Source organism: Oncorhynchus nerka, linkage group LG27, assembly GCF_034236695.1.
Source record: "Oncorhynchus nerka isolate Pitt River linkage group LG27, Oner_Uvic_2.0, whole genome shotgun sequence".
NCBI lineage: Eukaryota > Metazoa > Chordata > Actinopteri > Salmoniformes > Salmonidae > Oncorhynchus > Oncorhynchus nerka.
The window spans coordinates 64,124,626-64,141,617 of NC_088422.1; the positions used below are offsets into that span (position 1 = coordinate 64,124,626).

The window sequence follows — 16,992 nt, forward strand, 5'->3', positions numbered from 1 at the left end:
CACAGTTGCCTCCATCATTCTTCAATGGAATAAGCTTGGAACCACCAAGACTCTTCCTAGAGCTGGCCGTCTGGCCAAATTGAGCAATCGGGGGAGAAGAGCCTTGGTTCGGAATGGTCACTCTGGCAGAGCTCCAGAGTTCCTCTGTAGAGATGGGAGAACCTTCCAGAAGGACAACCATCTCTGCAGCACTCCACCAATCAGGCCTTTGTGGTAGAGTGGCCATACGGAAACCACTCCTCAGAAAAAGGCAAATGACAGCCCATTTGGAGTTTGCCAAAAGGCACCTAAAGGATTCTCAGACCGTGAGAAACAAAATTCTCTGGTCTGATGAAACAAAGATTGAACACTTTGACCTGAATGCCAAGCGCCACGTCTGGTGGAAACCTGGCACCATACCTACGGAGAAGCACGGTGGTGGAAGCATCATGCTGTGGGGATATTTTTCAGTGGCAGGTAACTGGGAGACTAGTCAGAATTGAGGGAAATATTAACCAAGCAAAGTACAGAAAACCTGCTCCAGAGTGCTCAGGACTTCAGACTGGGTGAAGGTTCACCTTCCAACAAGACAATGCCCCTAAGCACACAGCCAGTTCAACGCAGGAGTGGCTTCGGGACAAGTCTCTGAATGTCCTTGAGTGGCCCAGCCAGAGCCCGGACTTGAACCCGATCTAACATCTTTGGAGAGACCTGAAAATAGCTGTGAAGCGACGCTCCCCATGTAACCTGACAGAGCTTGAGAGGATCTGCAGAGAAGAATGGGAGAAACTCCCAAAATACAGGTGTGCCAAGCTTGTAGCATCACAGCCAAGAAGATTCGAGGCTGTAATTGCTGCCAAAGGAGTTTCCACAAAGTACAGAATAAAGGGTCTGAATACCTATATCAATGTGATATTTCTGGGGGGGGGTTTATTTATACATTTGCTAAACTTTATAAAAAAATGTTTTTGCTTTGTCATTATGGGTTATTGTGTTTAGATTGATGAGGGGAAAACATCTATTTAATCCAACTTTTGACTGGTACTGTATATGGTATCCCCTTGCAGGAATCGTTACTACTCAATGCTGAGGACCATATTTAATATGACAACATGGAATTCATGATAGTAACACGTAATTGAAAAGTCAGGCAAAAATCTGTTCTATGTTTGTATTATAATGACGTCCAATGTTGTCATCAGTATACCCCCCACGATAGTTACCTAAATACCCTACAATTACACATAAATAAAGATTATATTCTCAAATGATGTAGAGATGGGGTTTTATGCCTGCAGAAAGAGAAGTGAAGGCCTTCACTTGACTTACCCACTTGAGACATCTCTGGGACAGAGGCCCGGTAGGGGCCTTCAACGAACTGTGGCGGATTGTCATTTATATCCTGCACCTTTATGATGAACTCCGAGGGCGGTTCCAGGGGTTGATTGGTGTCTCTGTTAGTGACTTGTGCTGTAAGCGTGTACTCTGCCTTCTCCTCTCTGTCCAGTCTCTTCATGGCGTGAATATCTCCCGTAATCTCATTGATGGCAAAGATGGTACCCGCCCCTTCGCCAGCCAGGACATACTTTATTGGTGTGCTGCCAACATCCAAATCTGTGTGTAGCTGAAAAAAAGGAATGAATTGGTAAGTTTCACAATGTAATCTATTATCATTGGCATAATCTTTAAATTAACAGATTAGAGTTTTATGAATGTTGAAAACCAATGTTGGCGCAACTGGCGCAGTCATAAACATTTTTCTTTGTATATGTTGATAACTAAGGCCCACTGAGAACAAAACATATGGTGAACTGATACACAATAGAAAGTGGGTCATGTGTGCTTTATTATTTTATCATGAAGCACACTATACAAATAACAATGCCAGCACACATTAGTGTGAAAAATATTCTATGGCCAGTTTTTGTTCTAACCAACTTCAAACACTTTCATTGCCTATATGTATAGTGGTGTAAAGTACTTAAAAAAAACTTTGGGGGGTATCTGTACTGCACTTTACTTTATTTATATTTTTGACAACTTTTAGTTTTACTCCACCATATTCCCAAATAAAATATGTACTTTGTACTCCATACATTTTACCTGACACCCAAAAGTACTATTTACATTTTGAATGCTTAGCAGGATAGGGAAAGTGTCTAATTCACACACTTATCAAGAGAAAATCTCTGGCCATCCCTTACTGCATCTGATCTCGCGGACTCACTAAACACAAATGCTTTGTTTATAAATTATGTCTAAGTGTTGGAGTGTGCCCCTGGCTATCCGTACATTTAAAAAACAAGAAAATTGTGCATTCTGGTTTGATGTATATTTTAGAAATAACATTTACTTTTGATACTTACGTTGAATTAAAACGTAAGACTTTTACTCAGTATTTTACTTGGTGACGTTCACTTTTAGTTGAGTCATTTTCTATTAAAGTATCTTCACTTTTACTCAAGTACGAGATTTGGGTACTTTTCCCACCACTGCCTACATATAGAGTCACCTGTCAAGGTCTTTGACACTGCAGTCTGGCAAGCGAGCACACATTGTGTGAACAGTAGCGGATTCAAGTACAGACAACCCTTTTCATGTTTCAAACGACTAAAGAGATTCATAGGGAATAAGACGATAACAGAAATGGAGCTCCAAGGTAAGAGACCGTTTTTTTCTTCAAATGAGGAGCGGATATGGCTGGTTTTTATTCTATCCTTATATTAGGAACTTGATCCCAAAGGTAAGTGACTAAGGATTGAAGGGGGGAGGGGACCATAGAGTAGAACATTTGCAAATTGGACAATGTTCAGCATCGGTCTAAAACATGTCCAGAAGCGGTGCTCTTTCTAATTTGTATTTTTGTAAAGATCTTGCACCAGAACATCCTATTCAGCAACTTCCATTTCATTTTCTGCCCTGAAATTTGCCAGAGGTATTCCTTTGAGACCATGTTTGGGGACAGAGTAACACGGTAAAATGTGTGTACAAAAATCCAGACCTCTATAAAGCCTCCATGATTGTTTTATAAACCCGTTTTATGCACATACTGTCTCAAAGGTGCTGTTCACAGACACTGACAAAGCACATTCACTTAAATTGTCACACCTTGCACTTTTGTTTTCCTAATTGTGCCATCGTTTCACATGAAAGATGTGGCTCATTAACACAACAGCTTCACATCATTCCACACACTACAAAACCCCTTAAATGAGCCCAAATGAATGTCTGTCAGTTTACTTGGAGGCTATCTCTGTGTGTGTGTGTGTGTGTGTGTGTGTGTGTGTGTGTGTGTGTGTGTGTGTGTGTGTGTGTGTGTGTGTGTGTGTGTGTGTGTGTGTGTGTGTGTGTGTGTGTGTGTGTGTGTGCGTGTGTGTGCGTGTGTGTGTGCGTGCGTGCAAGTGTGTGTGTGTGTGTGTGCGTGCGTGCGTGCAAGTGTGTGTGCTTATATGTCTTAAAATACAAAGCTGGCAAAGAAAAATCATACACGATATGAAGTCTTCCTTGCATAATTTAATCCATTATTCTAATCTTGGAACAAAAATAAATATCAGTCGCCCCCATCATATGAATAAATGTATGTATAGTAAGCAGTGAGAAACCTACTCTCACCAGAATGTTTCTAGATACAGTGCATACTGTCCAGTGAAAATGGTACCTCTTTCCCTCTCGTAAGATGATCTTTACACCACAATGCACAAGTGATCATCAGAGAGGAGAATTAAAGAAAAGGGGCTGACAAGGCTGTCTATCATTATCCAAGTTAGCAAGGCAACAAAAACTGCACCGGCAAACAATGACATTCTGGGAACACTTAACCTTAACCGTTTTGTGTTCATTAAAACTGTTCTGTCCACGTTTGCAATTGCAACGATAAAGTTATATGGTACAGACACTCAACCACTCCCTCAAACTGCACTTAAGACCAAGTCTGCACTAAATAAGCATAAGTAGATTAATGAGTGGGAAATAACCCAATAGCAATGTCACAACAGCAGCCTTGCATGATAATGAAAACTGCTCACATATCCGGACTTCCCATCACGCATCTATTTATCTATGTTTATTAGAAACCCCTCTGCATGTAAGAACTCAGACATCACGCTTATTGGCCTGCATTATAGTTCACTGCTTCATTATGAATCTCAATGCACAATGAGGGGAATCATACCCTCTTCCCACTGTACCCCCAATCAATGCCACATGGGGCTGCTTTTACTGTCAAGCTCAGGAGAAAATATGTCACTCAATACTCAAGATGAGCTTTTATAGCAATCGGAGGAACAATAGTGCATCCTAATGAGGAACATCTCATCCCCCTCGGCCTCAGGCTCCACACTTAAGTGTGGCGTTAAGCCCTACATGGCGAATTAATGATTTTGCTCCTTGTCAGGGCAAGTGGTGGAGAGGGCATGTGCTGCTTCTCTCTGCAGGGAGAGGGAGTATGAGGGAGAGGGCTCCCTGTCACCCTGTAAGACTGGGTGTCAGCTGGCGTCTAGCATGTCAGAGCAGTTCCCCATCTGAATCTCATCGCAAGGCTCAATTAGGCAGGGTTTCTTTGTGCTGTTCGCCCTGGAAGCTTAAATCCTTATATGCTGATTTGTGTGGTGAAATTCATCCAAAAATACTTGCTTTTTTTTCTAAAAATGAGGATGTGGGCAATCTGTGTGTGGGTAGCCAACTGATACAGTTGAAGGTGGAAGTTTACATACACTTATTATGGAGTCATTAAAAATTGTTATTCAACTACTCCACAAACTTCTTGTTAACAACCTATAGTTTTGGCAAGTGGGTTAGGACATCTACTTTGTGCATGACACAAGTAATTTTTCCAACAATTGTTTACAGACAGATTACTTCACTTATAATTCACTGTATCACAGTTCCAGTGGGTCACAAATTTACATACACTAAGTTGACTGTGCCTTTAATTAAAAAGCTTGGAAAATTCCAGAAAATGATGTCATGGCCTTAGAAGCTTCTGATAGGCTAATTTACATTAGTTGAGTCAATTGAAGGTGTACCTGTGGATGTATTTCAAGGCCTACCTTCAAACTCAGTGCCTCTTTGTTTGACATCATGAAAAAGTCTAAATAAATCAGCCAAAAAAAAAATTGTAGTCCTCCACAAGTCTGGTTCATCCTTGGGAGCAATTTCTAAACGCATGAAGGTACCACGGTCATCTGTACAAACAATAGTATGCAAGTATAAACACCATGGGACCACGCAGCCGTCATACCGCACAGGAAGGAGACGGGTTCTGTCTCCTAGAGATTAATGTACTTTGGTGCAAAAGTGCAAATCAATCCCAGAACAACAGCATAGGACCTTGTGAAGATGCTGGAGGAAACAGGTACAAAAGTATTTATAACCACAGTAAAACGAGTCCTATATCGATATAAACTGAAAGCCCGCACAGCAAGGAAGAAGCTCCTACTCCAAAACCACATTATAAAAAGACAGACTACGTTTTGCAACTGCACATGGGGACAAAGATCATACTTTTTGGAGAAATGTCCTCTGGTCTGCTGAAACAAAAATAGAACTGTTTGGCCATCATGACCATCGCTATGTTTGGAGGAAAAAGGGGGCGGCTTGCAAGCCGAAGAACACCATCCCAACCGTGAATCACAGGGGTGGCAGCATCATGTTGTGGGGTTGCTTTACTGCAGGAGGGACTGGTGTAATTCACAAAATAGATGGCATCATGAGGTTGGAAATTGCGTGGATATATTGAAGCTGTAGACATCAATCAGGGAGTTAAAGCTTGGTCGCAAATGGGTCTTCCAAATGGACAATGACCCCAAGCATGCTTCCAAAGTTGTGGCAAAATGGCTTAAGGACAACAAAGACAAGGTATTGGAGTGGCCATCACAAAGCCCTGACCAAAATCCTACAGAACATTTGTGGGCAGAACTGAAAAAGTGTGTGCGAGCAAGGAGGCCTACAAACCTGACTCAGTTACACCAGCTCTGTCAAGAGGAATGGGCCAAAATTCACCCAACTTATTGTGGGAAGCTTGTGGATTGCTACCCCTGAAATGTTTGCAAAAAGTTAAACAATTTAAAGGCAATGCTACCAAATACTAATTGAGTGTATGTAAACGTCTGACCCACTGGGAATGTGATAAAATAAATAAAAGCTGAAATAAATCATTCTCTCTACTATTATTCTGACATGACACATTCTTAAAATAAAGTGGTGATCCTAACTGACCTAAGACAGGGAATTTTTACTCTGATTAAATGTCAGGAGTTGTGAAAAACTGAGTTTAAATGTATTTGGCTCAGGTGTATGTAAACTTCTGACTACAACTGTATGCAACGCAACATGTGAGCAAGTGTGAACAAACTGAAACCCTGTTTACACCTGGTATGATAATGAGGATTACTATTTCCTAGTTGAATGACTATTTACTAGTTCTCATATGGTCAGATCACAATCAGATAAAGGGTCAGATACGATGTCCACATTGCTCACTGTAATAATTTCTCACTGTATGAGGTCACAGATACCATCATAGGGGCTGTAGTACTAAAAACATGGCATCATATGTATATAAAGTATATTCCACTTACCTTAAGACCACACTAAGGAATTACTTAATGTAGTTTCTTGATCCTGAGCAAAAAGTCTAGCAATTTATATAGACACTTTTTCATTAGAAAGATTTAATTAGTTAATTACACCTACATGAATAATCTGTAATTCTAAATATTGCAATAACATTTGGAATTTAAGGAACAGATGGCTCGATGCATGATATATGATACACTTAGCTATTCTTGGGGACAATTTTCCCTGCAGTCCATCCCATGAAAGTACCATTTTAATCAAATCTGACAAAAATGTCCTCAGTGAGAACCACACTACTCCACCAATGAGAGGTACAATAATTACAGTCAGATCCACTGTCTTGAATGGTGCAACCTCTCAATGCAGAACCCTATGGAGGAAGAGAAGAGGAAGAAATGGCAGCCATTGTGTTATTGAGCCAGACTATTGCTTCACAAGATTAATTCAAAGGCAAAAAGATCACAGAGCAAATGACTCGGCTACCTTTAGTCTAAGAGGCCAATGCAATTAGATGTGCTCATCCATGAAAATATGTTGTTTGTGAGTGTGTGTGTGTGCATGTGTGTGTGTGTGTGTGTGTGTGTGTGTGTGTGTGCACATGCGTGTGGTTGTGGTGTGTGAGGAGGGTGTAATGTGTATGTGTTTGTGTGTGTGTGTGTGTGTGTGTGTGTGTGTGCGTGAGGTATTTGTAGTGTGTGTGTGCGTGTGTGTCCGTGCGTGCGTCCATATGTGTGTGTGTGTGAGGAGGGTGTACGTCAGGCTGCCCGCCTGCTGAGAGAAAATTATTCTGGAGTACACTTTAAAGCCTAACATGCTATACTGAGGGAATAACCTTTGTTATGTAAGAAACTATACCTATAGAGTCATTCCCACTGTTCATTTAATTTCTTACAATTTCCCACACTGAGCCAATCAATCTGCTACTGACGTCTTCACGAGTGTGCTATAAAAAATATTTAACTATAAAGTAAAGTCATCGTATAGCCTATTCCATATGCATTCTCTGAGAATCTGTGTAAACAGGTCTAAGCCCAAGCAGAAACCTCTGCATTATGTAGAGTGCAGAGACAAAGAAGCCGTAGCAGTAAAAATTCATTAGGAGATGGATGCCGGGCGGTGTTCTAAACGGGGGTAGGTTTTAGCTTTAACCTCCGCCATAGTGTGATTAGCCTACCTATGAGCCTAAATATATACACCAGAAGCCAGGGGAGAAGCCAGAACAAAACAACAATAATCAAGGAGCAAATTGTTTTATTTTTTCACGCAGCTGACCTACTCAAATCAGAATGAGATTGATTTCGCAAGGTACAGATGGAACCTGTAGCAAGTCTAATTTGATGCATAATTTCGTTATGATAGATTAATATTGCTGTCCAGATGGCTCTGCTTGGGTTTGTAATTCACATTTCAACATTCTTTTGTTTTTTAATTATTGAACAGCTGAATGAATTAGCTAGAAGATAGAAGATAGGCATCTCACTCTCCAGTACAACATGCAATGTGATATTGTAAATGACACCACTACAAGCAACACATTGTTACATGGTAAGTGCTTATCAGAGTCCAAAAACATTTACGCATCCTTTAATACTTTTCAAAGTCTTGACACGTCTCAAGCCATTTCTACAACCGTGGTCGGGCTGTGCGTCCAGCGGACGGTGGTTGCAAAAGTCAGATGGATATTTCACAATGGACCACAGAGCTATCCGCAGCTTTGGACTCTGAATTGCGCCTTAGACATTTGAGCTGCTGTTCTTCATATTGGACTGTTGAGATGGCCTACTCTAATTTACAGAGTATTATTATACTATCTATCTTCAGAGTTCGCACTGTTAGGTGACCTAAACTGGGACATGCATAACACCCTGGCCATTCTACAATATAAGCTAGATGGCCTCAATCTCACACAAATGATCAAGGAACCTACCAGGTAAAACCCTAAATACGTAACCATGGGTATCCTCTTAGATATTATTCTGACCAACTTGCCCTCTAAATACACCCCTGCTGTCTTCAACCAGGATCTCAGCGATCACTGCCTCATTGCCTGCGTGCGTAATGGGTCCGCGGTCAAACAACCCCCCCCCCCCCCATCACTGTCAAACGCTCCCTAAAACACTTCAGCGAGCAGGCTTTTCTAATCGACCTGGCCTGGAATGATATTGACCTCATCCCGTCAGCAGAGGATGCTCGGTTGCTCTTCAAAAGTGCTTTCCTCACCATCTTAAATAAGCATGCCCCATTCAGAACTAAGTAGAACTAAGAACAGATATAGCCCATGGTTCACCCCAGACATGACTGCCCTTAACCAGCACAAAAACATCCTGTGGCATTCTACATTAGCATCGAATAGCACCCGCGATATGCAACTTTTCAGGGAAGTCAGGAACCAATATACTCAGTCAGTTAGGAAAGTTAAGGCTAGCTTTTTCAAACAGATTTTTGCTTCCTGAAGCACTAATTCCAAAAGTTTTGGGACACTGTAAAGTCCATGGAGAATAAGAGCACCTTCTCCAAGCTGCCCACTGCACCGAGGATAAGAAACACTGTCACCACTGATATATCTACGATAATAGGTCAATTCAATAAGCATTTTTTTTACGGCTAGCCATGCTTTCCACCTGGCTAACCCTACCCCGGCCAACATCTCAGCACCCCTTGCAGCAACTTGACCAAGCCCCCCACCCCCGCTTCTCCTTCACCTAAATCCAAAGAAAGAACTACAAAATCTGGATCCCTACAAATAACCTGGGCTAGACAATCTGGACCCTCACTTTCTAAAATGATCTGCCGAAATTGTTGCAACCCCTATTACTAGCCTATTCAACCCTTCTTTTGTATCGTCTGAGATCCCCAAAGATTGGAAAGATGCTGTGGTCATCCCCCTCTTCAAAGGGGGAGACACTCTAGACCCAAACTGTTATAGACATATATCCATCCTGCCCTGCTTTTCTAAAATCTTCGAAAGCCAAGTTAACTTCTTGAACCTCTGGGGGCAGTATTTCATTTTTGGATGTAAAAACGTTCCCGTTTTAAACAAGATATTTTGTCACGAAAAGATGCTCGACTATGCATATAATTGACAGCTTTGGAAAGAAAACACTCTGACGTTTCCAAAACTGCAAAGATATTATCTGTGAGTGCCACAGAACTGATGCTACAGGCGAAACCAAGATGAAATTTCAAACAGGAAATGAGCAAAATTTTGAGGCGCTGTTTTCCATTGTCTTCTTATATGGCTGTGAATGCGCCCTGAACGAGCCTACACGTTCTGCCGTTTCCCCAAGGTGTCAGCAGCATTGTGACGTGTTTCTAAGCATATCATTGGAAGATTGGCCATAAGAGACTACATTTACCAGGTGTCTGCCCGGTGTCCTTTGTCGAAATTGGTGCGTAATCTTCAGCTGCACGCATTCATCCATGTGATTCAGAGGAGAGAGGAGACTTCCACGAACAATATATAATCGAAGAGATATGTTATAAACACCTTGAGGATTGATTCTAAACAACGTTTACCATGTTTCAGTCGATATTATGGAGTTAATTTGGAAAAAAGTTTGGCGTTTTGATGACTGAATTTTCGTTTTTTTTTGGTAGCCAAACGTGACGAACAAAACGGAGTGATTTCTCCTACACAAAGAATCTTTCAGGAAAAACTGAACATTTGCTATCTAACTGAGAGTTTCCTCATTGAAAACATCTGAAGTTCTTCAAAGGTAAATTTTTTTATTTGAATGCTTTTCTTGTTTTTGTGAAAATGTTGCATGCTGAATGCTAACGCTAAATGCTACGCTAGCTATCAATACTGTTACACAAATGCTTGTTTTGCTATGGTTGAAAAGCATATTTTGAAAATCTGAGATGACAGTGTTGTTAACAAAAGGCTAAGCTTGAGAGCTAGCATATTTATTTAATTTCATTTGCGATTTTCATGAATAGTTAACGTTGCGTTATGGTAATGAGCTTGAGGCTGTATTCACGATCCCGGATCCGGGATGGCTAGAATCAAGAGGTCACTGACCATTTCGAATCCCACCGTACCTTCTCCACTATGCAATCTGGTTTCCGAGCTGGTCATGGGTGCACCTCAGCCACGCTCAAGGCCATAAACGATATCATAACCGCCATCGATAAAAGACAGTACTGTGCAGCCGTCTTCATCAACCTGGCCAAGGCTTTCGACTCTGTCAATCACCGCATTCTTATCGGCAGACTCAATAGCCTTGGCCTCTCAAATGACTGCCTCGTCTGGTTCACCAACTACTTCGCAGATAGAGTTCAGTGTGTCAAATCGGAGGGCCTGTAGTCTGGACCTCTGGCAGTCTCTATGGGGGTGCCACAGGGTTCAATTCTCAGGCCGACTCCTTTTTCTGTATATATCAATGATGTCGCTCTTGCTACTGGTGATTCTCTGATCAACCTCTATGCAGACGACACTATTCTGTATACATCTGGCCCTTCTTTAGACACTGTGCTAACAAAGCTCCAAACGAGCTTCAATGCCATACAACACTCCTTCTTTGGCCTCCAACTGCTTTTAAATGCTAGTAAAACTAAGTGCATGTTCTTCAACCGATTGCTGCCCGCACCCACCCGCCAGACTAGCATCCCTACTCTGGACGGTTCAGACCTAGAATATGTGGACAACTACAAATACCTAGGTGTCTGGTTAGACTGTAAACTCTCCTTCCAGACTCACATTAAGCATCTCCAATCCAAAATTAGATCTAGAATTGGCTTCCCATTTCGCAACAAAGCCTCCTTCACTCATGCTACCAAATACACCCTCGTAAAACTGACTATCCTACCGATCCTTGACTTCGGCGATGTCATTTACAAAATAGCCCCCAACACTCTACTCCACAAACTGGATGTAGTCTATCACAGTGCCATCCATTTTGTCACCAAATCCCCATATACTACTCACTACTGCGACCTGTATGCTCTCATTGGCTGGCCTTCGCTACATATTCGTCACGCCAAACCCACTGTCTCCTGGTCATCTATAAGTCTTTGCTATGTAAAGCCCCGCTTTATCTCAGCCCACTGGTCACCAGAGCAACACCCACCCGTAGCATGTGCTCCAGCAGGTATATTTAACTGATCATCCCCATAGCCAACGCTTCCTTTGGCCGCCTTTTCTTCCAGTTCTCTGCTGCCAATGACTGGAACGAATTGCAAAAATGACTGAAGCTGGAGTCTTATATCTCTCTCTCTAAATTTAAACATCAGCTGTCAGAGCAGCTTAGCGATCATTGTACCTGTACACAGCCAATCTGTAAATAGCACACCCAACTACCTCATCCCCATATTATTACTTACTCTCTTGCTATATTGCTCCCCAGTATCTCTACTTCCACATCATCATCATCTGCACATCTATCACTCCAGTGTTAATGTGAAATTGTAGTTATTTCACCTCTATGGCCTATGTATTGCCTATCTCCCTTCCCTTCTACATTTACACACACTGTACATAGATTTTTCAAAAAATGTTCTACTGGGTTATTGACTGTACGTTTGTTTATGTGTAACTCTGTGTTGTTGTTTTTGTCACACTGCTTTGCAGGTGTCACGCCTTGGTCAATATGTTTTGTGTTTTCGTTATATATTTTGGTCAGGCCAGGGTGTGACATGGGTTATGTGTTGTGTTCGTATTGGGGTTTTATAGCATTGGGATTGTGAATGATTAGGGGTGTGACTAGTTAGGCTTGGCTGCCTGAGGCGGTTCTCAATCAGAGTCAGGTGATTCTCGTTGTCTCGGATTGGGAACCGTATTTAGGTAGCCTGAGTTTCACTTTGTATTTTGTGGGTGATTGTTCCTGTCTCTGTGTAGTTTCACCAGATAGGCTGTAATTAGGTTTCGTTCCGTTTGTTGTTTTGTATTTATAAGTTATTTCATGTGTCACTTTGTTCATTAAAGTCATGAGTAACCACTACGCTGCATTTCGGTCCGACTCTCTTTCTACAAACGAAGAACGCCGTTACAGAATCACCCACCACACACGGACCGAGTGGCGTGGTAACAGGCAGCGACAGCAGGAGCAGCGAAGGGAGGACGTTATGGATAGCAGAGGCTGGGACTATACGACGTGGGAAGAAATAGACAGGTGGGCGGCCGACCCAGAGAGAGTGCCTGAGCCCGCCTGGGATTCGCTAGAGCAGTGCGAAGAGGGCTATAGGCGAATGGAGTTGGAGAAACAGACACGGCGGCGCAGAGCGAAACCCGAAAGTCACCCCAAAAAATTTATTGTGAGGGGGCTCAGAGGGAGAGTGGCTGAGTCAGGAGATAGACCTGAGCCAACTCTCCTTGTTTATCTTGAGGAGCTAACGAGGAGACCAGAACCAGAGCCAGTGTTAGAGGTGAGCGAAGCAGAGACTGTGAAGGAGTTAATGGGGAAAGTGGAGTGGAGAGTAATGAGGGAGTTGCTAGCTTGGTGCTATAGATACGATATTCGTCCGACGGATCGTGTCGGGGATTTGATAGCACCTGAGTTAGCGCTCCGTACTCAACCTGAGGTGCGTGTTAGTCGGCTGGTGAAGTTGGTGCCAGCCTCACGCACCAGGCCTCCTGTGCACATCCCTAGCCTTGCACGTCCTGTGCCAACACTGCTCTCAAGATCTCCAGTACGCCTTCACGGTCTAGCCCATCCTGTGCCACCTCCACACTCCAGTCCTCCGGTGGCAGCTCCCCGCACCAGGCTTCCTGTGCGCCTCGCCTGTTCAGCGCAGCCAGAGCCTGTCTCCTCTCCTGCGCTGCCGGAGTCTCCAGTCTGCCCAGCGCCGCCAGTGCTCCCAGTCTGCCCAGCGCCGACAGTCTGCCCAGCGTCGCCAGAAGTGCCAGTCAGCCAGGATCCGCCAGAAATGCCAATCGGCCTGGATCCGCCAGAGGTGCTGTCAGTCTGCATGAAGCAGCCAGAGCTGTCAGTCTGCAAAGAGCTGCCAGTCTGCAGGGTGCTGTCAGCCTGCATGGACCAGTCAGAGCTGTCAGTCTGCATGACGCAGCCAGAGCTGTCAGTCTGCAAAGAGCTGCCAGTCTGCAGGGAGCTGTCAGTCTGCAAGGAGCTGTCAGTCTGCAAGGAGCTGACAGTCTGCAGGGTGCTGTCAGCCTGCATGGAGCAGTCAGAGCTGTCAGTCTGCATGAAGCAGCCAGAGCTGCCAGTCTGCAAAGAGCTGCCAGTCTGCAAGGAGCTGTCAGCCTGCATGGAGCAGTCAGAGCTGTCAGTCTGCATAGAGCAGCTAGATCCGCCAGTCAGCCATGATCTTCTAGATCTGCCAGTCAACCAGATTCTTCCAGATCAGCCAGTCAACCAGTCTCTTCCAGATCTGCCAGTCAACCAGAATCTTCCAGATCTGCTAGTCAACCAGAATCTTCCAGATCTGCTAGTCAACCAGAATCTTCCAGATCTGCTAGTCAACCTGAATCTTCCAGATCCGCCAGCCAGCCAGGATCTACCGGAGCCTACTACCTACCTGAGCTTCATCTCAGTACTGGGCTCCCTCTCAGTACTGGGCTTCCTCTCAGTACTGGGCTTTCTCTCAGTACTGGGCTTCCCCTCAGTCCTGAGCTGCCCCTCAGTCCCGAGCTGCCCCTCAGTCCCGAGCTGCCCCTCAGTCCCGAGCTGCCCCTCAGTCCCGAGCTGCCCCTCAGTCCCGAGCTGCCCCTCAGTCCCGAGCTGCCCCTCAGTCACGAGCTGCCCCTCAGTCCAGGGGGATCTGGGTGAGGACTATTAGGCCAGGGTCGGCGGCGAGGGTGGATTATCCCAGGACGCGAAGGGGAGGAACTAGGACATTAATGAAGTGGGGTCCACGTCCCGAGCCGGAGCCGCCACCATGGACAGACGTCCACCCGGACCCTCCCTATGGTTTTGAGGTGCGTCCGGGAGTCCGCACCTTAGGGGGGGGGGGGTTCTGTCACGCCTTGGTCAATATGTTTTGTGTTTTCGTTATATATTTTGGTCAGGCCAGGGTGTGACATGGGTTATGTGTTGTGTTCGTATTGGGGTTTTATAGCATTGGGATTGTGAATGATTAGGGGTGTGACTAGTTAGGCTTGGCTGCCGGAGGCGGTTCTCAATCAGAGTCAGGTGATTCTCGTTGTCTCGGATTGGGAACCGTATTTAGGTAGCCTGAGTTTCACTTTGTATTTTGTGGGTGATTTTGTGTCCTCGATCCTGTAGCACCAGTTCCAGCACCACGCACCAGGCCTCCAGTGCGCCTCGCCTGTTCAGCGCAGCCAGAGCCTGTCTCCTCTCCTGCGCTGCCGGAGTCTCCAGTCTGCCCAGCGCCGCCAGTTCTCCCAGTCTGCCCAGCGCCGCCAGTCTGCCCAGCGCCGCCAGTCTGCCCAGCGTCGCCAGTCTGCCAGGATCCGCCAGAAGTGCCAGTCAGCCAGGATCCGCCAGAAGTGCCAGTCAGCCAGGATCCGCCAGAGGTGCTGTCAGTCTGCATGAAGCAGCCAGAGCTGTCAGTCTGCAAAGAGCTGCCAGTCTGCAGGGTGCTGTCAGCCTGCATGGACCAGTCAGAGCTGTCAGTCTGCATGACGCAGCCAGAGCTGTCAGTCTGCAAAGAGCTGCCAGTCTGCAGGGAGCTGTCAGTCTGCAAGGAGCTGTCAGTCTGCAAGGAGCTGTCAGTCTGCAAGGAGCTGACAGTCTGCAGGGTGCTGTCAGCCTGCATGGAGCAGTCAGAGCTGTCAGTCTGCATGAAGCAGCCAGAGCTGCCAGTCTGCAAAGAGCTGCCAGTCTGCAAGGAGCTGTCAGCCTGCTAGTCAACCAGAATCTTCCAGATCTGCTAGTCAACCTGAATCTTCCAGATCCGCCAGCCAGCCAGGATCTACCGGAGCCTACTACCTTTGTATTTTGTGGGTGATTGTTCCTGTCTCTGTGTAGTTTCACCAGATAGGCTGTAATTAGGTTTCGTTCCGTTTGTTGTTTTGTATTTATAAGTTATTTCATGTGTCACTTTGTTCATTAAAGTCATGAGTAACCACTACGCTGCATTTCGGTCCGACTCTCTTTAACGCCGTTACAGCAGGTCGCAGTTGTAAATGAGAACTTGTTCTCAACTGGCCTACCTGGTTAAATAAAGGTGAAATAAAAATACATTTAAAAACGTTTAAAAATTGTAGATTTTTCACAGAACATGGTCAACAATGAAACACACTATTATTAAGTCATATGTCTATTAAACACAAATACTATGTTTTAAATGCTCTGCCAAGATTTTCCAGCACACAGCTTTGACCTACTACAGTAGCTATGTAACCAATGTGAAACGGCTAGCTAGTTAGTGGTGGTGCGCGCTAATAGCGTTTAAATCGGTGACTTCACTGGCTTTGAGACCTTGAAATAGTGGTTCCCCTTGCTCGCAAGGGCCACGGCTTTTGTGGAGCGATGGGTAATGATGCTTCGTGGGTGTCAGTTGTTGATTTGTGCAGAGGGTCCCTGGTTCGAGCCCAGGTTGGGGCGAGGAGAGGGACGGAAGCTATACTGTTACAGCTACATATGTTGGTCTATTGTACTTCAAACAATGTGTAAGCAGGTTGCTTAGGATTCAAACCTTCTCGAACAGCCTATCAACCAATCACCATGCTAATAGGCTAATGATACATAATAATTCCACTAAAATCATTGAATCTTATTCTACGATAAGTTTAACCAGTACACTTCTAGACGACTATACCCCCATGTTCTGTACAATGAGTCATGACATACATTACGAAGCACTAAGAGAGACATGCAATGCAACAACCTTTATTTAGAGCTCCCTCCCATGGGGGAAAAAAAGTCAGACCATTGTGACTGCAGATGCCCACCAGTGCAACATCTCAATAACAAAAGAATAGACTTTGAGTGCTTGACCAAGCGTCATGGACAACTTCAGTTAGAGTTTTCTCTGTAAGTATGTCCTACTGAATAATATGTCACAAGTGCACTAATAACAAGAATCTGTACCCTGTGGCTAACAGGAATATTAAACTAAGTTGAAAATCCAGCAATAAACACACAGCAACAGCTGTATTTTCTATAGAAACATGGCTTGCATATCTCTCCATTGGGATATTTCATGTATAGCTATCAGAGAGAAATGTATCTGGAGGCATGTAATAAATCTGCAAACATTGCTGTTATTGGGCCGATTGACATTTTTCCTCCCTTAAGAAGCTTGGCTTTTCGATTGTCATTAGATATGCAAATAACAGATCCATTTTATGTTCCTAGGTGAACAAAAGAAAAGGATGCATTGCTGTAGCGGGAAAACAATTAAGCAGTGCTCTTCACAGCAGCAGCTGGCAGCTCCCTTCAGATAGCTAGGGGAGAGAAAAGGTCCCTCACTTAGGCAGCACCGTCAACGCAGATAGTCTAGTTGAATGTGGAATTACACAAAGCTGTGTTTGAAGATGTCACATCACCTCCGAGTGGACTGTCTGTGTGAGTCATG

The 16,992-nt window shown here is 44.4% G+C and overlaps 1 protein-coding gene across 1 annotated transcript in view; it reads right to left on the minus strand.

Annotated features, from left to right (window-relative positions):
• cdh8 (cadherin 8) overlaps window positions 1–16,992 on the minus strand; it is a 78,862-nt gene that overhangs the window by 41,411 nt on the left and 20,459 nt on the right. The window contains exon 2 of the mRNA XM_029638959.2: window positions 1,309–1,603. Within this exon, the coding sequence (XP_029494819.2) occupies window positions 1,309–1,603 (295 nt within the window). The remainder of the gene's footprint in view (window positions 1–1,308; window positions 1,604–16,992) is intronic.